The 25,173-nt window shown below is 45.9% G+C and overlaps 1 protein-coding gene across 1 annotated transcript; it reads left to right on the top strand.

Annotated features, from left to right (window-relative positions):
- The first annotated feature begins 308 nt into the window (after window positions 1-308).
- On the top strand, window positions 309-21,144 carry LOC137525181 (peroxisomal trans-2-enoyl-CoA reductase-like). Its single transcript, XM_068246075.1, has 8 exons — window positions 309-493; window positions 5,026-5,159; window positions 7,500-7,665; window positions 9,201-9,282; window positions 11,846-11,942; window positions 14,513-14,623; window positions 19,570-19,681; window positions 20,540-21,144. Exons 1-8 carry the CDS (start codon window positions 382-384, stop codon window positions 20,626-20,628), a joined length of 903 nt encoding a protein of 300 aa, XP_068102176.1. The 5' UTR covers window positions 309-381; the 3' UTR covers window positions 20,629-21,144.
- The last annotated feature ends 4,029 nt before the right edge of the window (window positions 21,145-25,173 follow it).

Below are 25,173 nucleotides of genomic sequence, written 5' to 3'. Positions count from 1 at the left end.
CAACAGTTCGGGGAGACAGCAGGAGATGTCACGGAAGGAGGGGGCGGGCAATCTGGTAGGCGGCGCTCTAAGCTGTGCAGTGGGCGGGACAGACTGAAGAGGGCGGGGCTGGAATACTGTAGTGATAGGCGGACATTCTGGACGAGTATGCTGTACTTAGCCGTGCAGTAGGCGGGGTTATGCGTGTAGGCGGGACTCTCAGGGGTAGGGGACATCACTCAGAACTTGGGTGTTAGGGGAGGAGTTTGCAGAGCTGTCACGGTTGCCATGGTGCTGAGGAGGCGGGGATATCACTCAGAGCTTGCAGTGTTAGGGGAGGAGTTTGCAGAGTTGTCACGGTTGCCATGGTGCTGTGTCTTCCTGTCACTGTGTAGAGCTGTCATGGCGGCGCGCAGTGTGCTGATCCCGGGGCTGTTCCGGGGGAAGGTGGCCGTGGTGACCGGAGGAGGCACCGGTATCGGGAGGGCCATAGCGGCAGAGCTGCTGTCACTGGGTCTGTCCCCTCCTCCTGTTTACATAACCAGCCAGCGTAGTTAGCCTGACTCGGCTTCTGGGGGGCAGGAGGACGTGCTGGGATTTGTAGCTCTCCACAACATAGGCGCTAGAAGTCATGCATGAGGGGTGGCCAAATCCTCCCTTTAAAAATACTGATTCGTTATACATCATACAGGTTCTGGGGCTACTTACCTTATCCTGCCTAAACTGCTTTCACCCAGCCACGAGACCTGTATAATTTATATATTATAGGGATACATTAGCAGCATTGAGGGCTCCTACACATTGTTCAGTGTTCGGGTTTTTTATGTAGCGATTTTTTTTCTGATTCCCAGTGCTTGGTTGGGCGTTCCATTTTTGTGAAAAGCGTTTTTCTAAGCGCATTTCCCGAGCGGTTTTATTATTTTTTTTTTATTCACTCCCTGACATAAGTCAGGAAGTGAACTCTTTGACCCGGAAAATAATAAATGTATTCTTCCCACAAAGCAATTTTGTGAGCGTTCTTCCTATACCTTCCATTATAGCAAAATTGCCCCCAAAATGGTACAGGCAGCGCTTTGCTGAACGCACAGCTCACAAACCGCGCTATGAACCTTCTCATAGAGATTCATTGCGTTTTGTGTACGATTTTAAAAAAATCGCCTGCGCTTGAAAAAAGGACGAAAATGCCCCTAGTGTGAACGAGCTCTCAAGTCAGTGACTCAGTCTATGGGGGGCAGGGTGTGCTGGGACTTGTAGTTCTCAGCGCTATAGTTTCTACAAGTCATGTGACTCAGCATCTGGGGGCAGGATGTGCTGGTACTTGTAGTTCTCCAAGCTATACTTTCTACAAAACAACACAGAGTGGGGACACCAAGAACCAAATATAGTGACGTGACGTATGAACTGGTAGTTAAAATGAAGTATGATAGAGTAATAAGCTATACTCACAAAGCAGGGTTACCTCCAAGGCAACTACTGTATAGGCAGGTGGGGAGATTAAACCTGACCCCACTCAGGATTAAGAAGTCGCTCTCCATAGATAAGGAAAAAAGGGGGTAACACCCTCCTCCAGGAGTGGACTTGATATAGCGTAGAATGGATATAGAGGCGCCAAAAAGATAAAAGTATCTAAAAAGTTTAAAACATGTGGAGGCAGTGGTGGGCTTACCTCCTCCAAGCAGACAGAAAAATTGCCAATGTGTTTGTCAAATACAACAAGTTTGTTTACATACTTCGGGGGACAATGCAACATGATTTGCAGGTTTGATCCCGCTTCATCAGGCAATAACAATGGAGCAATAGCATATGTGGTCAGTAGAAGAGCCACACACCTCTGTTAGGCCTCTTTTCCACAAACTGTTTCTAGGCAGTGAAATGCCTATCAAACTCCCACAACTGCTCACTGCTGCCTGGTAACTGCTTGTTGCTGCCTGGTAACTGCTCGTTGCTTGCGCAAAAGGTGGATCAGCGCAACACCAGGCCGCCTCCGAATGGCCTCCAGAGATGCGCCGAGCCCCCCCAGGAACTACAAACGCACCTTGAACCCAAACAGAAGCTCTGCATATACACCAAAAGCATGGCTGTTAAGTGGGAGCAGCTGACCAAAAACGAATTACATTAGTACATAGCAAGGAAATGAGCAGCACTACTTAAAAACAGACTAGTGCCTACCTGCAAAAGAGTGCAAGCCCCACTTGTGGGGTCGAATACACACCGAGCATACACATGACCTGTCTACCACTAGAGGAGTATGTTGGTTTCCATTAACAGCTGAAAATTGCGCAAAAGGTGGATGTTGCGCTGATCCATCTTTTGCGCAATTTTCAATTTTCGATTTTATTTGATTAGCCGCACCCAGGCTATGCATATACATAGGTTAGGATTTAGTTAGTGTTAGGCCCCTCCCATGGAGGATTGACTTCTTCGCAGTGGGAGGGACGAGTACTTAATAGGTTGCATGCAAGCTGTTAATGGAGACCAACATCCTCCTCTAGTGGTAGACAGGTCATGTGTATGCTCGGTGTGTATTCGACCCCACAAGTGGGGCTTGCACTCTTTTGCAGGTAGGCACTAGTCTGTTTTTAAGTAGCGCTGCTCATTTCCTTGCTAACTGCTCGTTGCTGCCTGGTAACTGCTTGCCTCTTTTCCACGAACTGTTTACAGGCAGTGAAATGCCTCTCAAACTCTCACAACTGCTCGTTGCTGCTGCCTGGTAACTGCTTGTTGCTGCCTGGTAACTGCTCTCTGCTGCCTGGTAACTGCTCATTGCTGCCTGGCAACTGCTTACTGCTGCCTGGTAACTGCTTGCTGAGCACACAGCTCAACAGTTCGTGGAAATGAGGCCTTAAGGCCTCTTTTCCATGAACTGTTTACAGGCAGTGAAATGCCTCTCAAACTCTCACAACTGCTCGTTGCTGCTGCCTGGTAACTGCTTGCTGCTGCCTGCAACTGCTTGCTGAGCACACAGCTCAACAGTTCGTGGAAAAAAGAGGCTTTAAGACACAAGTTTAGGAACCCACTGGAGTATGCGCACTGCATTTTGAAGACGAGGAACCGACCAAAGATTTATCCACACCAGATAAACATACCAATTTACTGATAATAATCACACATGAAAATATGTTCTAGTCTTTGAAGCAGAATTAATGTGGACCTGAACTCTTGCACAGGACAGGAGGAAAACAAAGAAATGCACCCTGTATGTATTTCGAGAGTTTATCCTGTCTAATTCCCCCTCATCTGTGACTAATCGCCACTGTAATTTGATCTCTCAGCTGTGTCAGCTTGCTGCCTTGGCAGAGCAGCTAGTTTGATAGCACAGGATGTTAGCCCTATGTCTGCTTCCGTGAAAGTAGGGAGTAGACACACTGTAGATTTATTGCAGGATTTGTGTCAGCGGTAACAAAGAAATGTTTTTCTTTAAATGTTATTGTGCTGTTGCTTATCTTTTAGAGCAGAGAGGAAGTTCTGAGTTTAGGTCCGCTTTAGATATTGTTTTGAAAATTACGGAATTCTGTGCCGTTTTTCCCGCTATACACGATGCACCATTTAAAGGGAACCTTAACTGAACGGGGGGTAAAGAGTTTTACTTACCTGGGGCTATTACCAGCCCCCTGCAGCAGTCCTGTGCCCTCGGCGCTGCTCTGGAATCCTCTGGTCCCCCGCTGTCACTTAGTTTCGTTTTTGACGACTCACCAGTCGCCGGCCGCCATGCGTATTATTGGACGCATTCACCAATGCAATTAGCGCTATTGCGGACCGCAGCGCGAACAAAAATACGCGTTGCCGCATTCCGCATGCGTAGATATGCGGCAACGCGTATTTTTGTACGCGTTGCGGTCCGCAATAGCGCTAATTGCATTGGTGAATGCGTCCAATAATACGCATGGCGGCCGGCGACTGGTGAGTCGTCAAAAACGAAACTAAGTGACAGCGGGGGACCAGAGGATTCCAGAGCAGCGCCGAGGGCACAGGACTGCTGCAGGGGGCTGGTAATAGCCCCAGGTAAGTAAAACTCTTTACCACCCGTTCAGTTAAGGTTCCCTTTAAGGCTCAGGGAACACTGGTGGCACTTTTTGGGAAATCAGAAACAGCTTGTGATTTCTGAAATTACTTAAAGAGACTCCGTAACAAAAATTGCATCCTGTTTTTTTATCATCCTACAAGTTCCAAAAGCTATTCTAATGTGTTCTGGCTTACTGCAGCACGTTCTACTATCACCATCTCTGTAATAAATCAACTTATCTCTCTCTTGTCAGACTTGTCAGGCCTGTGTCTGGAAGGCTGCCAAGTTCTTCAGTGTTGTGGTTCTGCTATGAACTCCCCCATCCAGGCCCCTCTCTGCACACTGCCTGTGTGATATTTAGATTAGTGCAGCTTCTCTCTGTTCTATTATCTTTTACAAGCTGGATAAATCCTCCTCTGAGCTGGCTGGGCTTTCACATACTGAGGAATTACATACAGGCAGAGCTGTCTGCACTCTGCGGGAAGAAATAGCCTGACACTTCAGTGGAAGATAGCTGCAGGGGGAAAGAAACACACAAATGATCTCTTGAGATTCAAAAGGATGGCTGTATATAGCCTGCTTGTGTATGGATGTATTTTCTATGTGTGGACATACTGTACATCAATCTACTTCCTGTTTTGGTGGCCATTTTGTTTGTTTATAAACAAACTTTTTAAAACTGTTTTTAACCACTTTTAATGCGGCGAGGAGCGGCAAAATTGTGACAGAGGGTAATAGGAGATGTCCCCTAACGCACTGGTATGTTTACTTTTGTGCGATTTTTAACAATACAGATTCTCTTTAACACTGCGATTTTGTGGTCTTTTACCAAAACGATATTCAAGTAATGGGATTTGGCCCTGCAATCCTTCAATATGATCGCTCTGGGATCGCTCCAGAAAAGCTGTATGCGGTGCTTTGCGGTTTGGAGTGGAGATACCCTCATATGTCTTTAAAATTAAAACACTTCGCCGGCGATCGGCAAGCGGTGCAAAAGTGCTGCTAGTGGGCACCGGGCCTAACACCATATTTTTCACCCGCAGGCTGCAATGTCGTCATCGCTTCTCGCAAGCTTCACCGGCTAAAAGAAGCCACCCAAGAGCTTATTTCTGAAATCTGCCCAGAAAACCCATTGGCGGTGACAGCAGTGCAGTGTAACATCCGCAGAGAGAAGGAGGTACGGACCGCGCTCTGTGTAACAGCGTTTAATGCGGTAATGTCTCACCTATCGTACAGCGCTGCGTAATATGTAAGCACTTGACAAATAAAGTTTAAAGTGAACCTCCAGACTATAAATCAACTCAGCAGCACTGAAAAGGCTTGGTGTGTCTTTTAGGGCTCGTCTCCACTAGTGCGGTGTGTGTCTCGCAGACGCACGCCGCACTGAGCCGGTGTCCGGGATCGCAGGCGAATCCCATGAGCCGTGCCATGCACGGCTATGGGATTCGCAGCCTCCGCAGCGAATTCTGCGGGGGGTTCCGGGCGAATCGCTCCTGCAAGCGATTCCGCCGTGGCGCCGTCATCCCCTATGGCAGAGTTTCCCCGTGCGAATAATGTGCGGGGAAACTCTGCAGAATCGCCGGCGAAACCGCCCTAGTGGAAACGGGCCCTAACAGTTTCACAGCATCAGAACTTTGTTTCTCTTATACAAGCCTCATTTTTAGCTGCACAGAAGAAAACTGCCCGGGCATTTTTCCCCTGATGTTGTGCAAAGCATGATGGGATTTCTGATTTTGTTGTTCTCATTCTGCTGTTTTGGTGCAATTTTTTTTTTTTTTTTTTTTTTTTTTTTTTTTTTTTTTTTTTTTTACATTTTGAATTTGACATTTGAAGTCTAGCGCAAGCAGCTGGGAGGGGTGATCAGGACACAGGATAGTTGGAACTGTCTCTCCTGCTCCTTGTCACCTCCTTTCAACCAAAAAGATGGCTGCCCCCATGACAAAGATGGCAGCCCCTATGAATCACAAACATTTGCTGTTCTTTTAAAACAGGGTGGGTAAAAAATTATATTCCCTACTAATTAACATAACTAATGTAACTTAATGACAGTATGTTTGTTTAGGCTGAAGTTCCCCTTTAATAAGAAGGGGCAGAGACAGATCATCCACATAGCAATCCTAGGCAGTTGCCTAGGGCCTGGGGAGAGTCTAGGGGCCTGGTGGAAGCTACTCTCCCCCCTTCCCTCACACAACTAACTAAAAAAATCCAGGTGATCATCAGTGGTGGGCAAAAACTGGTATCTTGCCTAGGGCCCCATTTAAAGGGGAACTGAAGAGAGAGGTATATGGAGGCTGTCCTGTTTATTTCCTTTTAATCAATACCAGTTGCCTGGCAGCCCTGCTGGTCTATTTCTCTGCAGTAGTATCTGATTAAAACCAGAAACAAGCATGCAGCTAGTCTTGTCAGATCAGACTTATAAGTCTGAACCACTGAAACACCTGGTCTGCTGCATGCTTGTTCAGGGGCTATGGCTAATAGTATTAGAGGCAGAGGATCAGCAGGGCTGCCAGGCAACTGGTATTGTCTAAAAGGAAATAAACATGGCAGCCTCCATATACCTCTCTCTTCAGTTCCCCTTTAAGGACCACTCAAGCGAAAAAAGTAGGAAGTTCAAATCTGACAGGAACCAGGTTTTGGGCCAGTCCATCTCCTCCTTATGGTGGATTCTCAGGTTTTTCTTGGTTTTCAACAGCTGTGTCAATACAGTGACTGACAGTTGAGATAACAAGCTTCAGAAGACAGAGCTCTCTGCAACTTTGAAAGTTGTGGAGCTCAATGGCTCTTTTGCATAGATAACAACTGGAGTTTCTTATCTCTTCCTGTACTGGAAACAATACTAGATCATGTCTCTGCTCCTAATGCTTTATTTCCTATGCTGGGATTACACGATACGTTTTTTGCGTTCGCTCCGGCACGCAATCTATTACCCATTCGATTTTCTGCTCGATTCTTTTATCTTCCACTCGTTTTTCTTATCTTTTTTCCATTGACTTCTATAAGAAATCGAGCGGAACATCAAACATGTTGGAATTTTATCATCGAAGGCATCTATCGGAACGATTCTTACAAAAAACAGTATCGTGTAATCCCAGCTCAATGGCTCTTTTGCATAGATAACAACTGGAGTTTCTTAACTCTTCCTGTACTGGAAGAAATATTAGACTCGTGTCTCTGCTCCTAATGTTTTACTTCTTAGCTGTACTACACATACAAATCATTATATCATCATTTTTTTTCCGCTTCAGTGTCTCTTTAAGCAGTCCTGTAGCTTTATGTAGCTTCCAGGACTAAAAGAGACGTTGGGATCGAGCACAGTGTTTGCACGAATGATGGTACCGAGCACTGGCCATTCATTGGAGTGGACAGCACTTCAGCGATGAGTGTCCCGGCCGTCGTTTAACGCCGGTTCAGCGCCTGTGTGAACCGGATCTAAGGAGGAGTTCAGTGCCAGGGATGATTACCTTGTACATCCCTGCGATTGCATCCCCTCATTGTCCTCCCATATTCCTGAATGCAGGTGGAGTCGCTGATGGAGTCTACCCTGAAGCAATACGGTCGGATTGACTTCTTGGTGAACAATGGCGGAGGGCAGTTCCCGAGTCCCAGCGAGGCGATATCGTCCAAAGGATGGAACGCAGTCATAGACACCAACCTCACCGGCACCTTCTACTGCTGCAAAGCCGGTATGTACTGACACCAACCTCACTGACACCTACTGCTGCATAGCGGTATGTACTGACACCAACCTCACTGACACCTTCTACTGCTGCAAAGTCGGTATGTACTGACACCAGTCTCACTGACACCTTCTACTGCTGCAAAGCCGGTATGTACTGACACCAACCTCACCGCCACCTTCTACTGCTGCAAGGCCAGTATGTACTGACACCAACCTCACCGGCACATTCTACTGCTGAAAACCCGGTATGTACTGACACCAGTCTCACTTACACCTTCTACTGCTGCTTCTACTGAGCAGTTACCAGGCAGCAGCGAGCAGTCACCAGGCAGCAGCGAGCAGTCACCAGGCAGCAGCGAGCAGTCACCAGGCAGCAGCGAGCAGTCACCAGGCAGCAGCGAGCAGTCACCAGGCAGCAGCGAGCAGTCACCAGGCAGCAGCGAGCAGTCACCAGGCAGCAGCGAGCAGTCACCAGGCAGCAGCGAGCAGTCACCAGGCAGCAACAAGCAGTTACCAGGCAGCAACAAGCAGTTACCAGGCAGCAGCGAGCAGTCACCAGGCAGCAACAAGCAGTTACCAGGCAGCAGTGAGCAGTTGCCAGGCAGCAGTGAGCAGTTGCCAGGCAGCAGTGAGCAGTTGCCAGGCAGCAGTGAGCAGTTGCCAGGCAGCAGTGAGCAGTTGCCAGGCAGCAGTGAGCAGTTACCAGGCAGCAGTGAGCAGTTGTGAGAGTTCGAGAGGCATTTCACTGCCTATCAACAGTCGGTGGAAAACGCCGGTTCACAAATCGCGAAACGCAAACGTTCCGCCTGCACCATTTTCAGGCGATTTCCTGGCTATCGCGTTTCATTGCTATAGAAGAGCTAAACGCAATCGCGGAAAAATCGCCACAGTGTTAAGTGATTTTTACGCAAAAAAATTACTCACGCAAAAAGTGTGAATGGGCCCTAAGGCCTCCTTTCCAAGAACTGTTGATAGGCAGTGAAATGCCTCTCAAACTCTCTCAACTGCTCACTGCTGCCTGGTAACTGCTTGTTGCTGCCTGGTAACTGCTTGTTGCTGCCTGGTAACTGCTCACTGCTGCCTGGCAACTGCTTGTTGCTGCATGATAACTGCTTACTTCTGCCTGATAACTGCTTGCTGAGCACACAGCTCAACAGTCCATGGAAAGGAGGCCTTCAGGTTCAGTAAAATCAGCTGTTTTCTGCATTACCGCATGCGTAATGCTTTATGGCCTAGGTCTGGTGCGCCATGAGGGACAGCCAGTGTCGGACTGGGAGGTGGAAAAACTGAGGAAATCCACCTTCTGGCCAAGCAGCAGTAACCCTGGGTTATCACTCCCAATAGAAACCTGCAGCAAGTCTTCACTATGAGCAGCAACACCCGATTACTGCTGCTTGGCCAGCAAGTGGATTTCCTCAGCTTTTCCAGCTGCCAGTCCGACACTGGGGATAGCACTGCACATAAGTGTGAATCAACATTGTGTCATAGTGGTGAATGGGCATTGTACGCGGGCATGACTGTGCATCCCTTGACTTGCAGCGTACAACACCTGGATGAAGGAACATGGAGGAGCCATCGTGAACATTGTGGCTGACATGTGGAAGGGAGCCCCGGGCATAAGGTTAGTTTGTGTTTGTCTCAATCTCTGGAATGAGGGTTTTGATTCGTAGTTAGGAATTAAATATGGCAACCTCCATATCCCTCTCAGTTTTGGTGTACTTTAACTGGTTAACGACCGCTCCACACCAATCGGCGTGGACGGCAGCTCCAGGACCGCTCAACGCCAATTGGCCTGAAGTCCTGGGGCGGGGTTTTGCAGGAGAGTTTGACACGGCTGTCCATCTGGGAGGCACAAAAGCGATCGGCTCTCATAGGCTGATGCCTGTGACCGTATATACGCTGTATATATGCTATAGCAGCATAGAGGGTGATATAGCGGCTGGGAACGCGGAGAATCACTCGCGTTCCCAGCCTGTCGGCAGCTGTCTCCGAACCCGGAAGTAGCCGCCCGCGGGAACAGGAGGATCGGAGCGAGGCTGCGAGGGCACCATATAGCTTCAGGGGGCTGAGGGATGCCCCAGGTAAGTAAAAAAATTTTTTTATTTTTTACTTAAGTATCCTTTTAAAGTGACTCTGTAACAACAACAAAAAAGGTCCCCCTGGGGGGTACTCACCTCGGTACGGGGAAGCCTCAGAGCTTCCCCCTTCCCGGTAGCTGCAGGCAGTCCAGCGCTGGCTCCCCCGAAGCGTCCCACAATCCTCCCTCGACAAGCCTGATAAGCCCTGATTTATCTAACTTTCCTGGCTCCAGCGGGGGCGCGGTTGAGGCAAACCGTACGGAGATAGGCGGAAATAGCCGATCTCTGACGTGTCAGCTCTACTACGCAGGAGCAGGAGACTTGCGCCTGCACAGTAGAGCGGGCCAACAGCGATCAGGTATTTGCTCTTATCTCTGAGCGGAGAGCGGATACTGCGCCTGCGCTGGAGCCACGGTGGAGAATATTTACATCCCCGCTGTTCGGAGGGACACAGCGAGACCGCCGTGGGACACAGGAGGACGGGGGAACGCTCAATAGGATCCGGAGGCTTCTCACTCCTGAGGTGAGTACCTCCCAGGGGAACTTTTTGTAGTTACAGGTTTTATTTAAAGCTGCAGTGGCCCAATTTGTAAAAAATAGCCTGGTCACCGGGGGTGGGGCGGGGTGGGGGGGGGGGATTGTAAAGCCTGTTGTCCACTCGCTGCATTTGCGGCAGTATATCTATGCCCCGTGGGAAAAGTGTTCCCATCCCAGGGGTGTAGATATACGCCTACCACCGCTGCTCGCTCCCGTGCGTGTTCTCGACACCGTTATGTTAGAGGGGAGATCAATGAATGATCTAAGTCCCTGTGTCAATGATCACCGTTCTCAATGAGATGCCTGCATCATTTTTACAAATCTTAATTACACATGCACGCATTACTTCCTGTTCGCGTACTATTAGTATGCGGCAGGAAGAAAATGAGTGAGGATATCTTGTGGCCAAAAAGTAAAAATACACCTACATACATTTATTTCAATAAAAAGACCTTCACATAATTTAAAATTAACTCCTAACCTCCCACACACTCCCATGAATACCGAAATAAAACTTTTGAGAATAAAAAAAAAGACAATTAAAAAAAAAATACATAAATCGTTACCTTAGGGACTGAACTTTTTTAATATATATGTCAAGAGGGTATATTACTGTTATTTTTAAAAATATGGGTTTTAAATAGTGATGGACACAAAACTGAAAAAATTCACCTTTATTTCCCAAAAAATATTGGCGCCACACATTGTGATAGGGCCATAATTTAAATGGTGCAATAACCGGGACAAATGGGCAAATAAAATATGTTAATTTTTATTATGGTTGCATGTATTATTTTAAAACTATAATGGCCGAAAACGGAGGATGTTTGTTTTTTTCCATTTTTTCCTTATTATTCCCGTTAAAATGCATTTAGAATATAATAATTCTTAGCAAAAATGTGCCACCCAAAGAAAGCCTAATTGGTGGCGAAAAATATAGATCATTTTGTTGTGACAAGTAGTAATTAAGTTATTGGCGAATTAATGGGAGGATGGCTGTAAGGTAAAAATTGCTCTGGTCCATAAGGGAAAAAACCCTCAGTGGTGAAGTGGTTAAAGGGGACCTGAGCTCTTGCACAGGACAGAAGGAAAACGGAGAGAAATACATCCTGTGTGTTTTTAGAGAGAAGAGCCTGTCTAAATCCCCTGTATCTTCAAGTAAGTGCAAGTGTAATTTGAACTCTGAGCTGTGTCAGCACAGAAATTCGTCAGACACAGCTAATATGTAAACACGGGATGTTAACCCTTTGTCTGCTTCCATGAAAGCAGGATTTAGACACACTGCAGATTTATTGCAGGAGTTATGTAGGCTGTAACAAAGAAATGTTTTAAATAATTACATACAAGCTTTCAGGAGCTGAAAACATATTTTTAGTGATATTTCAAATCACAAAAAAAAGTAGAAAAGCAAATTCAAAACAAGGTGTTTAAAAATATATTACAATATCTGATGCGACTTGGGGATAACTTATATCATATGCATCATGGAATTCTCCTCTGTGTGGGTGAAAGAGAGCGTACTTCTCAGTTATGGCTGCGAGTAGTTTGTCATGTTGTTGTCTCCTCCAGCCACACGGGGGCAGCAAGAGCAGCTGTGGACAATCTCACCAAAAGCCTCGCTATCGAATGGGCCCACACCGGCGTCAGGATCAACTCTGTGGCTCCGGTAAGTACCTCCCTCTGCGGTCTTCCCATACGCTTGGTTGGATGGTTAGTACAACCATATTCACGCCGAAAGCACCTGATTGGCTCAGAAGGTATTAGGGTGCCAATAAATCTAGCAATTTTGCAGCCCAATCGACCATCCAATTCAATAATATTATCATATCGGATATGGAAATTAGTGCTACAACAAGCATGATGCCGATCCATGAATCAATCGATTTCACGCCGAAATCCATAGAATGTATAACCACTCTGTGACTGCCCAACGCAGGATAGCGGCTGCAAGGTAGCTGTCTCATTCTTTAGTCATACCATACGGTGTGATCTCACGAGTAACAAGATTAGATGAGAGCTCCCGTCAGTAAACGCTGCAGGGCACAGCGAGCAGTCTGCCAGCGGGTGATCAGTGCTGGCAGGCTGCAATCGTTTTTATATAAGAAAATGTATTTCTATAGCGCTGACATCTAACGCAGCGCTGCACAGTGTCACTAACTGTCCCTCTGGGCTCACAGTCTAATCCCTGACTTAATGTGTAGCGTGTGTAACGTAATGTAGGGCCAATGTAGGTGGGGGGGGGGGGGGGAGTGGGATAAAATAGCCCATAATTTTGCTATTTTTTCATTAATAAAAATGGCAGCAGCAATCAGATAACTCCAAAAGAAAGTTATATTAGTGAGAAGAAAAAGAGGTAAAATGAATTTGGGTGCTAAGTTGTATGACCGAGCAATAGACCGTTAAAGTTGTGAAGTGTGGAGTTGTAAAAAATGGCCTGGTACTCAAGTTGTTAAAGAGACTCTGAAGCCTTATAAAATTGCTCTTTTTATTTAACATTTATCTTCTGCACTATCTGTGGTGATATAGTGGGGTGCGTATGATGTAAGGATAACAGGAACATATTCTTCCATTTTTTTTTTTTTTTTTTTTTTTTTTTTATTAAAAAAATAAAAAAAAGTTACCAACTTGAAGGTCTCAACGTTGTCGGCAGGAGCATGCCGCTTGTTCGACCAGAAGTCGAGATCAACTCTAGCTATGCGCTAACTCCAAGAGCAGATAGTCACTAGGCATCTGCCTCTGCTTTTTATACTCTGAGCTACGCCTGGAGGCTGCAACTTCCTTGGGGAGGGGAGGAACTAGGTTTTAATTACATCCTCAGTCATAATTGGATTTCTAGAGATCTAACATCCACAAAAAATGTACTATAGCCCACATACATGAAAAGACTTCCTCCAATAATTTAATTTCCTCACAGTTAAATAGGGTTTCTTCACCACAAGTTGACATGTGTTAGACTTTTCCTGCCTAGGCTTGCTTTGTGTATTGAGACAATAGGCCGTCTCCTGAGTTCAAAACGCCAGGCAGATAATCCCATTAGCAGAAACTCAAAGCATTTCCTATGGTCAAGACAATACCCACTTCCTTGCCCCAAGCAATCAATGGCCACAGCTCCCTTCTAGCCGACCTATATGGAACACAGGCAGAAAAAATGGAAGAATATGTTCCTGTTATCCTTACATCATACGCACCCCACTATATTACCACACTATCACCATAGCTAAAACGTCGCACCCCCCTGGCAGAACGCTGTATTTAAACCCCTCAAATCCCGGGGCAAAAATCCACGACTTTCAAAATCGTGGATTTTGCTGCCTGGGGAGGCAGAGCTTAGCGCTGTAGCTCTACTTCCATTAGCGTCAGTCCCTGCCTCTCTCCCACCCCGCTCAGTGGAAGAAGGCTGAGGGGCGGGGAGGGGCGGAGATTAGCGGGGATTGACGCGAGTAGAGGCAGAGCTACTGCCCTAAGCTCTGCCTCGACTATGAAGCGACCCCGCATTTTGCCCAGGTGATTTGAGGGGGTTTAATTACAGAGTTCTGCTGCAGGGATGCGGCATTTTAGCTATGGTGATAGTGCAGAAGATAAATGTTAAATAAAAAGAGCAATTTTATAAAGCTTCAGACTCTCTTTAAATCGAGCTTGCTGGGAAATCTCGGTCCGATGTGGTCGAGCGAGTGCTTAGCGATATCGCGGCAACCGACATACGTGACAGACCCCTGGCCACTGTCTTCCCAAGTGTATATCCCCCCACCCTCACTTGCCCCGTGTGCAGTGTAAGTTCTCATCTGTCCCTCTGTTGTGCCTCCCACACGCGTGAAACGTCACACACGTAGTGCATGGCAGACACGGGTGATGGCGGAGTAGCGCAGGAGTCGCAACAGTCATAGCGCGCAGCACTGAGAACAATCACGCGTAACGTAGGAGCGCACGCAACGCTGCTAGGACCGCACATGCGCTCACTGGTTTAGCCCGCGCTCTTTGAGCATGGTGGCTTTTGTGAAGCTCCCCCTTTTGTCCTCTGGCTGAACTTCCATTCTGATATTCCTTCACTATTTATTTCAAAAACTTTTACTGTATTAACAACTTTAATTTACCAGTAGTCTGTGCAACTATGACACGTTGTATCAGTCACATTGTACCATATCATAGTCACGTTATATCGTTTTCTAATGGACGTTGAGTAGCACTTTAGTTATGCATTTAACCTCTTACTCCCCGGTGTGGTTTGTTGCTCTGCAGGGATCGATCTTCTCCCAGACCGCGGTGGAGAATTATAAAGAATCTGGCCCTTCTTCGTTTGCAGCACAGATTCCGAGGATCCCAGCCAAACGATTAGGAATGCCTGAGGAGGTATCATTGCAAGACTTAAGCTAAGTACTCACCTAAAAATGGATCAGGGATCCATGGCGATCTAACAAACAAGTCGATCGCTGATTCATCTTCCTTGGGAACAAGCGACGGGCGTGAACGAGACTACAAATGATCGTGGTAATCAGCGCACAAGGGAATCGGAACGCAGCATATCGCTAAACATCGTTTAACTGACTTTAGTTAACCAATTAGCAGTTTCAGTAGAGTTATCTCGTGTGAGATAAGTGCCCTGCTTTTGACCTGAGTCGGCTGAACTCTTTGTGTGTAAATTCTTGGAATGCTTTGATCTCTTTATGCTAGCTGCATATATAGAAACTAAAAGCAGGAAATCCCCTGTTATTGTCTCACACTGCCCCCTAGTGACATGTGGCCATAAATACACATTACAGCAGTACTAATTATTAGTAGGGAAATGTAACAAATAAAGAAAGTGCTAAAATAAATTGGCCTGGAGCGCTTCCAAGCCATAAATTGGCTGCTAAAGGGTTAAACAGTGCTACACGATATTGTGAAAACCGACCGTTTGTCATGGGAAAAGTCAACGGTCATGGCGGGAAAATTGCTGCAAAAATCGCGTCATGGCTACGGGCCTTTAGCGCTACTAACTCATTTGCAATAGCTTTCTCCCCCAAATGACTGTTTTGGGTGACAATTTGGGAGCAGCGTGTCTGTACAACAGTCATACCTTAGCTGTTTTTCTGAAACAATCCCTAGTTATCGCTGTGGTTAGCAGTAATTTGCAGTGTGTGTGTGTAGCTAAAGAGATATTCTCCATGTAGCTGGCTTGGAGAGTTGAGTTTACGGTGAGGTTTTTGAATGAATGGTCACCTGACCTGAAAGTGATATGGAGGCTGACATATTTATTTCCTTCTAACCTTTTCGGGACCGGCCGCCTACCCCCCCTAAAGGACCAAGGCATTTTGCGCGGCCGGTTCCCGTGTGTGGCTGGCTGGATTGGTGTCCCCCCATGGTGGCCTGTGCCCCCCCCCCCCCTTCTGCCAGCAGCCTTCACTTACCTTCCAGGCTCCAGCGATGAGCCGCACGGGACCCTCTTCTCCGGCCGGCATCTCCGTTCTGTCTGACGATCAGTTCTGGGTCGCGGCTTGATGACGTCATCAAGCCGGGACCCGGCGCTGACGTCAGACGGAGCGGAGATGCCGGCCGGAGCGGAAGGGGGTGCCGATCGTCGCGGGAACGGCAGGGAGGTAAGTGGATCCTCTTCTTTTCCTCCCTGCCGCCGCAGCTGTCAAACTGATCACTACAATCCGACGGCGATCGTAGTGATCACATGATCAGCAGCCATACGCAATGGCTGCTGATCACTCGGGGGAGATGTCGGCTGTCATATGACAGCCTAATCTCCCCCTCCGGGTGCGGGAGCGGAAATTGCGGGCCGGCGTAGATCCTACGCCGCATCAGGCTAGAACAGCCACAAGTGCGGCGTAGAATCTACTGCACGTGGTCCCGAAAAGGTTAAACAATACCAGCTGCCTGGCAGACCTCCTGATCCTCTGCCTCTACTACCTTTAGCCATAGCCCCTGAACAAGCATGCAGCAGATCAGGTGTTTCTGACTGAAGTGTGACTGGCTTAGCTGTATGCTTGTTTCAGGTGTGTGATTCAGACACTACTGATGCCAGAAACATCAGCAGGACAGCAAGGAATGAAATATGGCAGCATCCCTCTTATTTCAGGTGTCTTTTTTTTTTTCATCATAAATATTTAAAGAAATATTCATAACAATATAACAGTGCTTTCATATTGCATAAGCAAAGAAAAAGCTGTAAAACGCATGCCGTTATGTCTTATCCAGGGCTGGGCTGAGGCAGAGGCAAGAGAGGCTCCAGCCTCAGGGCGCAGTGTAGGAGGGGCACACACAAGGTCGGGCCGAGGCAGAGGCGAGAGAGGCTCCAGCCTCAGGGCGCAGTGTAGGAGGGGGCGCACAAATCACTCAGCTATCATTCCCGTATTGTGTTTGAAGCAGAGAAAAATAAGAAAAGGGGATACAAGGCAGTGACTGCAAGCCAGATAACTAGAGATGGGGGGGGGGAAGGGGCTGGAGCACCTCTTAGTCTAATAGCAATCAGTGCGTGACGGCTGGGGGGGGAGGGATGGAGGGGTGCACTTTGGTGTCTCAGCCTTGGGCGCTAGAGGGCCTTGTCCCGTCTCTGGTCTTATCTTCAGGAAATTGAAGGACTAATACAGAGTTCACTCCTATGTATAAAGTCTTTAAAGCGGATCCGGGATGAAAAACGAATTATAACAAGTAACTTGTCTATATATCTTATCTAAAGTTTAGATAGTTTACACAGCATATCTAGCTGCAAACAGCTTCAACAGTTTATGATTATTTATTCCTGTGATACAATAACAGGGGCCATGTTCTGTTTGTCACATTGAGGCTGAGGACTGGAGATGCTATCAGCTTGCCTGTGTGTAAATTCAGTCCCCTCTCCTCCTCCCTCCTCCCCTCTGCCTCTGAAATCTCTGGCTAGTAACCTCTTCCTCCTCCTGCCCAGACTGAGCTCCCATAAGCCCTTGCTACAGTGCCAAGGCACAAAAGGAGCTGTGGGCGAGGCTTGTTTAGTTTATAGGGAATTGGAGTAATAAAACAAAACAAAAATAGTATTTGGCTTGAAGAATGCCCTATAAACTATATGAAAGGAACACAATTATGCAATGAGTAAAAGTTTTCTCGGATCCACTTTAATCTGTTGTTTTAGCTAAACCTTATGCAGGTAATAACTAATTGCAAAGACAGAAATGGAAGTATAGAAGCAGTGGGCTGGGACAGCCCTCGATACAGATCTATTGTAAATCTTGCTCTGGGGTGAGATAAATAGATTAAACAACAATAACAAAAAGAATGAACAAAGAAATAACAAGAAACCATGCTGAAAAGCCCTTGGAGACTAAAACTCAGCTCCTAGGGGCCAATTGTAGGTTCGGTCTACCAGGTAGAGAGAGATTATTAGCCAGAGTAGCTCATCCAGGAATTTGGCAATGGGTAGGCACTTTGGTCACTAGAGGTCCTACTCCTGATTTTATGTTCCATAAGATTTCTACTGACCATAGCTAGCAGTTGGGCTGTGCATTTCAGGTGTCTTTTAAGGGCCCGCTTCCACTACATATGGATATACAGCATGCGAGCCGTTGGGGGAAATGCTGTCTATTCCGTACAATAGCATGCCGCTGCGGTTCTGGACAGCATGCAGCAGTTTTTCGTAAGACGCATCCGAATCCCGACTAAAGCGATTCTCCTGCAGTTTCGCAGCCGCGGGGGTCGCGTGAGCAATTCGGAAAACGGATGTGGCACCCAGTGACAATTAGTCCTGTCTGCAGTTATAGAGAGGAGAGCAGCGAGACATGGAGGATAGGCAACGTGTTTTGTTTTAGGGCCAGTTCACAGCGCTCAGTGAATATTTCTGTCAGCTCATTGCCCATACAATGCTATGGGCCTGTTCACAGTACTGCCTTGTAACCGATCACGTTATTCTAATTCTCTGTATGTAGCAAACTGGAACAGAAATGGATTAAGATGGATTGGGGCCCTGGGCAAGATAGCAGTTTTTGCTCACCGCTGATGGTCACCTGGTTTAATGTAGTAAGATTTGGTAGGGTCCTATCATCCATCAGGCCCCTAGACTCTCTCCAGGCCCTAGGCAACTGCCTAGAATGGCCTTGTGGGTGATCTGGCTCTGAACTGGAACATATCCATAGCATCTTAATTTTACATGGCTTCATCTTTTATTAAAGGATACCCGAAGTGACATGTGACATGATGAGATAGACATGTGTATGTACAGTGCCAAACACACAAATTACTATGTTGTGTTCCTTTTTTTTCTTTCCCTGCCTGCAAGAGTTAAACATCAGGTATGCAAGTGACAGTTGCTGTCCAGGTTGGACTTGGTCAGACTATAGCATAACCCTCACTGATAAGTAATTACAGCCATAAAACACTTTCCTGTCAGTAAATGGCTTGTGAGAGCAGGAAAGAGATAAAAAGGGTCAGTAGTTCACAGATTTGAGCTCTGGCATACTTGGACCAGCAAAATTTGAAACTGAAACAGTAAATTTGAAAATGAAACAGTAAAAACTAGATTTAAATATAAAATACAAGTGTGAGATATCTAAAAAAATGATTTTTTAGAAGATGGATGGATACAATTGCTTATCTCATCAGCTTATGTTCACCTCGGAGGTCCTTTACCGGAAATATGGCTGCTTCCCTCAGACACCATCTCACCTGTTGCACTGTTGTCATATGGCAGCCTACAGTTCAGCCACACACACTGACCTGGTAATAAACATGGTGGGGGTGGGGGCATCATTCTTTCCCAAAGCCATCCAATCAGCCCCCTCCCTGCTGCGCCTGCCATTCGTTTCTCATCCTTCGAAAGTCCACTCAGTCCGAGTCTACTCCCCCTTTCACCTTCAATTCATCGTAATCTATTGCCCCCCAGGTCCAGCCAGTCTTTTCTTCTCTGCATGGCTTTCCCTCTTCCTGTCCACTAACATTCCCTCAGACTTCAACATCCCCATCAACACTAAACCCTCCTGCGCCTCCAAGTTCCTGTCACTTACCTCCCTTCACCTCACACTTGGGCCCACCACTGCAACCCATACTGACGGCCACACACTCGGCCTAATCTTCACTAGATACTGCTCCCTATCCAACCTCATCAACTCCTCCCTTCCACAGTCTGATCATAGCATTCAACATACTTCCATGCAGTCCCTACACATCCCCAGGACACACTTCTGTACACAAGTTCACAAGCTAATAAGACTTCTTCAGACTCAATTCCTGTGTACAGTAACAAAGTCTGAAGAAGGCTTGTTAGCCGAAAGCTTACACTAAACACAATTAACCCCTTTATTCTCTGCTATGTGTGACCGTCTATTTAACTCTGTGATTGGCAGATTTCTTCAACGGTTTGCTTCCTGCTGTCGCCCGCTGCTTCATTCATCACCGGAGAGACTGTGAAGGTGGACGCCGGGCAGAACTTGTACCAGAATTACTGGACAGTGCCGGGTATGTTAGCCCAACTCTGTTTGTGTTATCACTAACTGGGAAGGGGGAGGGGGTTGATAAAAATCACAATATTAAAGCTACCATACACTAATAGATGCATGATTGACCATAAACACAATCAGTATTTCCCTATTTATAAATTGGGAGGTTGAGTTTGCTAGATTTTTCTTTAGGGTAGGGGAGAATTCTTTGTTTATGCTTACTGTGTGATGTCACTGCCCCATGGTTACCGTGTGAGGTCACTGCACCGTGGTTACCGTGTGAGGTCACTGCACCGTGGTCACCGTGTGAGGTCACTGCACCATGGTCACCGTGTGAGGTCACTACACTATGGTTACCGTGTGAGGTCACTACACCATGGTTACCGTGTGAGGTCACTACACCATGGTTACCATGTGAGGTCACTGCCCCATGGTTACCGTATGATGTCACTGCACCATGGTTACCGTGTGATGTGATTGCCCCATGGTTACCATTTGATGTCACTGCACCATGGTTACCGTGTGATGTGATTGCCCCATGGTTACCGCATGTTGTCACTTCCCTATGGTTACCGTGTGATGTCATTGCCCCGTGGTTACCGTGTGATGTCACTGCCCCATGGGTACTGTTTGATGTCCTTACCCCATGGTTACCGTGTGTTATCACTGCCCCATGGATACCGTGTGATGCCACTGCCCCATGGGTACAGTTTGATGTCACTGCACCATGGTTACCGTGTGATGTCATTGCCCCATGGTTACCATGTGATGTCACTGCACCATGGATACCGTGTGTTGTCATTGCACCATGGTTACCGCATGTTGTCACTCCGCCATGGTTACTGTGTGATGTCACTGTCCTCTTCTCTGTCCACAGATCACAACAACTGGCCGCCGGCTCCAGAATGCAGGAATGCCGAAGCGATGAGGAAGATGTTCCCCAATCTGGCGTCTTCAAAACTGTAGCGGGCGGGGCTGGAGGCGGAGTCTGACCACGCACACGGCTGCCGGGACTAATCGCCGGGCAGATCTCATATGTGATTAGCATCTAATTGAACTTATTGTAATTGTATGCAGTTACTGCATGGAAGTAATGTAATGCTTCTTAGCCGGATATATCATCATCATCACATAGGCTGACACCTGTACATGCTATGTACAGGTCTGGGCAGCAGAGGGCGCACTGTGCGAGGTGACTGTCCCAGGGAGAGAGTCATGTGACCAGATTTACCGCACAGCCTCCAGTCTCTCTATCAGCACTGCTGGATTTATACTCACCCAGGTTCCCGCAACACACAGGGGACAGATCAGCAGCTATATCTGCTGCATCCTGTGCTTGTAAAGCTGTGACTAGAAACGGAGGGCTGTATCCTAAAGGTCGCCATGCACAATACAAACAAATTGATCAATTTTACAGTTTTTTTTTTTTTTAAATGATAGATTGTATAACAAATAAAAAATGATGAAAAAATTTGAAAAAAATGCCCTAAGCCCTGGCCTTTATTGTGGAGACCGATTGTGAGTGGGTTAATTCTTCGTGTTTTGCCCCCTGTGTAGATACCAGAATACCGTATGAAGGGCTGTGGAATCTGTATTTCAAGCTTTATAATGGCGACAGGCACAGACAGTTCTAGCACCACACCATACGAGCAGACAAACTCAGGCAACAATTACCTTATATACCTAAATAGGTTAGATAAGCAGGAGGAAAGAGGTCGTCGACCTCCAACTAAACTGACTAAAGGTGCGTACACACATGCGACTATAGTCGTTTGAAACGATCGTTGATCGTTTAAAAAAAAGCAACCAACGATCATTAAGTCTAACGACGGACGAGCTAGATCGTTAAAAACGAACGATCTAGCTTGGCGGCTTTTTACCAACGACGATCATTTGCAAAAGTAGTACATCGTTGGAAACGGTCGTTCGTACTAGGCTTGACATGCGCATTTCGCTATTTCTCCATGAAACTTCTCATTTTTATGCGCAAGCGCAATAGTTGCTTTACGTGATGTAACGTTCGTTCTAACGATCAGATCGTTACACACATTTAAAAACTAACTTTACTTAGGTCATTCTTTCATCAATTAAAAGTTCGTTCGTTGTTCTCAACGAACTATCGTTGTCGTATGTGTGTACGTAGCATTAGGCATGAAAGAACAAAGCTCCTCCTCATTAATCATAGGTAAATAGCAATAAAGCAATAATTATGTATAAGACTTGAGCTTGAGACAATAGGATCAAAATGAAAAAATCTTTATTCATAACCAACTCAACGTTAAAAACAATTAAAAACAAGCAGCCAACCAGGGTCATAGGCCCCTAAATAACATTTCATCATAAATTGAGTCACATGTCAGGGTAATCCTGGATAAAACAATTGTTTGCCTGGGGGATCATGTGGAAAAATGCATAGCGGTGTCCCATTAGTTATCTAAATCAATATTGTTATCTAGAGACATCCACTCCACATATAGACCCCAGGGAAACCAACTTAGTATATAAGAATGTAATATTTATCAGCCTCCACTGGAATTACCACTAAAATAAAGTGCTAGTGCTATATATTATCACCAATCTGTGCTAACAATTAACATCCAAGTATAATATATCATTCATAAATAAACACACAATCCTAACTTCAAAATACATCAATGAATAGTGACCAATTCAATATATTGAAACAATGTGCAAAAAGCAATGAGGTAGATAAAAAGTGAAAAAACACATTAGCATAGAGGTAGATATAATGAAACAGCAGCATGAAAAAGATGACGACACAAGGACGGCAATATGAAGTGAGTGATTAACTTAAGTGACGACAAAGACCAGAAGAGAAAGGACATGAGGACTCACCCGATAATAAAGTAGAAAGACCTAAGATGGCTGCAACAGCGCTGCCTGCGCTGTCCCACTAGTTCCGCCGGGACCCTTGGCAGCTTCGGCGGAACTAGTGGGACATTGCTTTTTGCACATTGTTTCAATATATTGTATTGGCCACTATTCATTGATGTATTTTGCAGGGCTGTGGAGTCGGTCCAAAAATCCACAGACTCCGACTCCTCAGTTTAGGATTCCTCCGACTCCGACTCCACGACTCCGACTCCTCTAATTTGCATATTACAATTTTGTTGATTAAAAGTATGTAACATGAAATTCGTCTCTTAACTGCCAACGCTTAGGAATTTTACAAGACAACTGAAGTGAGAAGGATATGTAGACTACTATATTTATTCCCTTTAGACTAAAACTAGTCCTTGGTAAGAGTACTTGTAAAAGGTGCAAACCGGAACAAAGAACATCTATCAGGCCCTAGGCAATGTAAGTGTGGGTACATGTAAGAATGATGTGCAGGTACTCTGCAGGGGAATGAGGAGATTGTAAACAGACAACACCTCTGTGTTCAATGTGCACAGCATTCTCAGTGGATCCCCTGCAGCTCTGTGGGGAGTGCATATGTAGAGTATAGTACTACTGTGTAACAAAGTAAACCTGAGACAGATGAAATTAAAAGTTTTATACATACCTGGGGCTTCCTCCAGCCGCCTTCAGGATAATCAGTCCCTCGTTGTCCTCCTCCACCACCTGGATCTTCTGCTATGAGTCCAGGTACTTGAGCCAGTCACACTCCGCCGCCAGGAGCATACTACACCTGTGCAGCACTATTGCGCAGGTGCAGAATGTTCCTGGCTGTGGGAGCGGCATGCGGCCGGACAGTGCTGACTGACTGAATTACCAGGACTCATAGCAGAAGATCCAGGTGGTGGAGGGCAGCGAGGGACTGATTAGCCTGAAGGGGGCTGGAGGAAGCCCCAGGTATGTATAAAACTTTACTTTTCATCCGTCTCAGTTACCCTTTAATTTGTATTTACCAAACCAAATTTTAACAACATATCAAATTATTTGATTTCATCAGGAAAGGGAGTGCATACATTTGCATAAATCAGCATCAATGCAGAATTATTTCCATCTCGTTGACCATCTCTATTAGTGACACAGCTACACATCAGGCTTTATTCTTACAGCATAGATGTTATTTAGTATATATAAGAGATTCCTGTGTACACATCATATATACAGTCACAATCAGATATGTATATCTGACCTTAAAAATACGGGGACTGCTTTATTGAAGCAGCACAAGTAACTAATTTTGATTGGTTTATTTCATTTTTGTGGACTAAGCACAGCTATTACTGTATATATACATTATTTTTAATGACTATTATCTGAGAAATAGAACTTTTTATCATATTTTCTATTTTAATTACAGTTACAAATTCATTAGGAGTTGGAGTCGGTGCATTTTTTCCCGCCTCCGACTCCAGGCACCCAAAATTGCCCGACTCCACGACTCCGACTCCACAGCCCTGGTATTTTGGCAGGGCGCTGGCTGCGCTGCGGGAACAGAGGAGATGATTTACTTTGACATATGACCTCTTCTCTCTCCAAGTCATGCTGCCCTTCTGATCTTATCTGATTTTATCGGCCTAGGCAATGGCCTTTGTGGCCTTTGCAGAAATCCGGGCCTGCCTGCTCTGCACTAATAGCTGAATTCCAGAGTTCCCCAATCTCTGCACCTCTTACTTCCTGATGTGTTATAACAATCAGGATCAATCATAACTGTCATCTGATGATCCAAATATATATATATATATATATATATATATATATATATTCGACATACAGTACAAGTGGATGTGAGAAATACCAGAGATTTACATTACAAAGCAGATAAAACGAAGTTCCGCTGAGTTCTAATGCAGGCATTCCCAAACATTTCTGCTAGTTTCTTTGCCTTCTTTTTTACAGCTGTGACACTGACCCCAGCAGTTGTAAATTACACTTTCTTATCTAGCCGTAATTTATTGCTTTTTTTTTCTTCCTAGCCAGTGATCTCGTCTCTGCTTAAGTTAACTCTTTCTTGACTCATTTTCTGTCAGCTCCGACCATCTATGAGAACTGCTGCAGCCTGGAATAAAAATGCTGTATGCTTCCCTTTCATTGCTAAACTGTCACTGTCACCTGAGCTGTTACTACCTCTATGCTACTGTGTATGGTTTGGCATCCTTCTGCTTTCCTGTAGCATTAGAGCATTCTACCATCTTAGCCATCAGCAAAAGCAGAGAGTTTTGAATCAGGATGATACCATTTATTGGCTTAAAAGAAAAAGAGTAATCTTTCTGCTAATAAGCCTTCTTCATACTTTGTTGCTGTATACTGCCTATATGTTAGAGCACACCGCCATATGTACATTCAGCATTCAAAAGAGATACGTAGATTTTTTCAGCAAATATAAATAAATGTCATTCAGATGCTTTAAAGTGGAGCTGAACTCTTGCACAGGACAGAAGGAAAACAGAGAAATGCACCCTGTATGTATTTAGAGAGCCTTTCGAACATCTGTGTCTAATCACAAATTTGATATCTTACCTGTGTCACCTGACTGCCACAGCATATAAGCTTATTTTAAAGCACAAGATGTTAATATATTTGCTTCCATGAAAGTAG

Source organism: Hyperolius riggenbachi, chromosome 7 (assembly GCF_040937935.1).
Source record: "Hyperolius riggenbachi isolate aHypRig1 chromosome 7, aHypRig1.pri, whole genome shotgun sequence".
Lineage (NCBI taxonomy): Eukaryota > Metazoa > Chordata > Amphibia > Anura > Hyperoliidae > Hyperolius > Hyperolius riggenbachi.
Note: the sequence above shows the minus strand (reverse complement) of the source record. Positions and strands in the feature narration are given on the sequence as shown.

Coding starts and splice junctions, on each gene's coding strand:
- LOC137525181 (XM_068246075.1), top strand. CDS start 382: ATGGCGGCGCGCAGTGTGCTGATCCCGGGGCTGTTCCGGGGGAAGGTG. Junction 9,283..11,845: donor AAGGGAGCCCCGGGCATAAG/GTTAGTTTGTGT, acceptor TGTCTCCTCCAG/CCACACGGGGGCAGCAAGAG. Junction 19,682..20,539: donor GAATTACTGGACAGTGCCGG/GTATGTTAGCCC, acceptor CTCTGTCCACAG/ATCACAACAACTGGCCGCCG.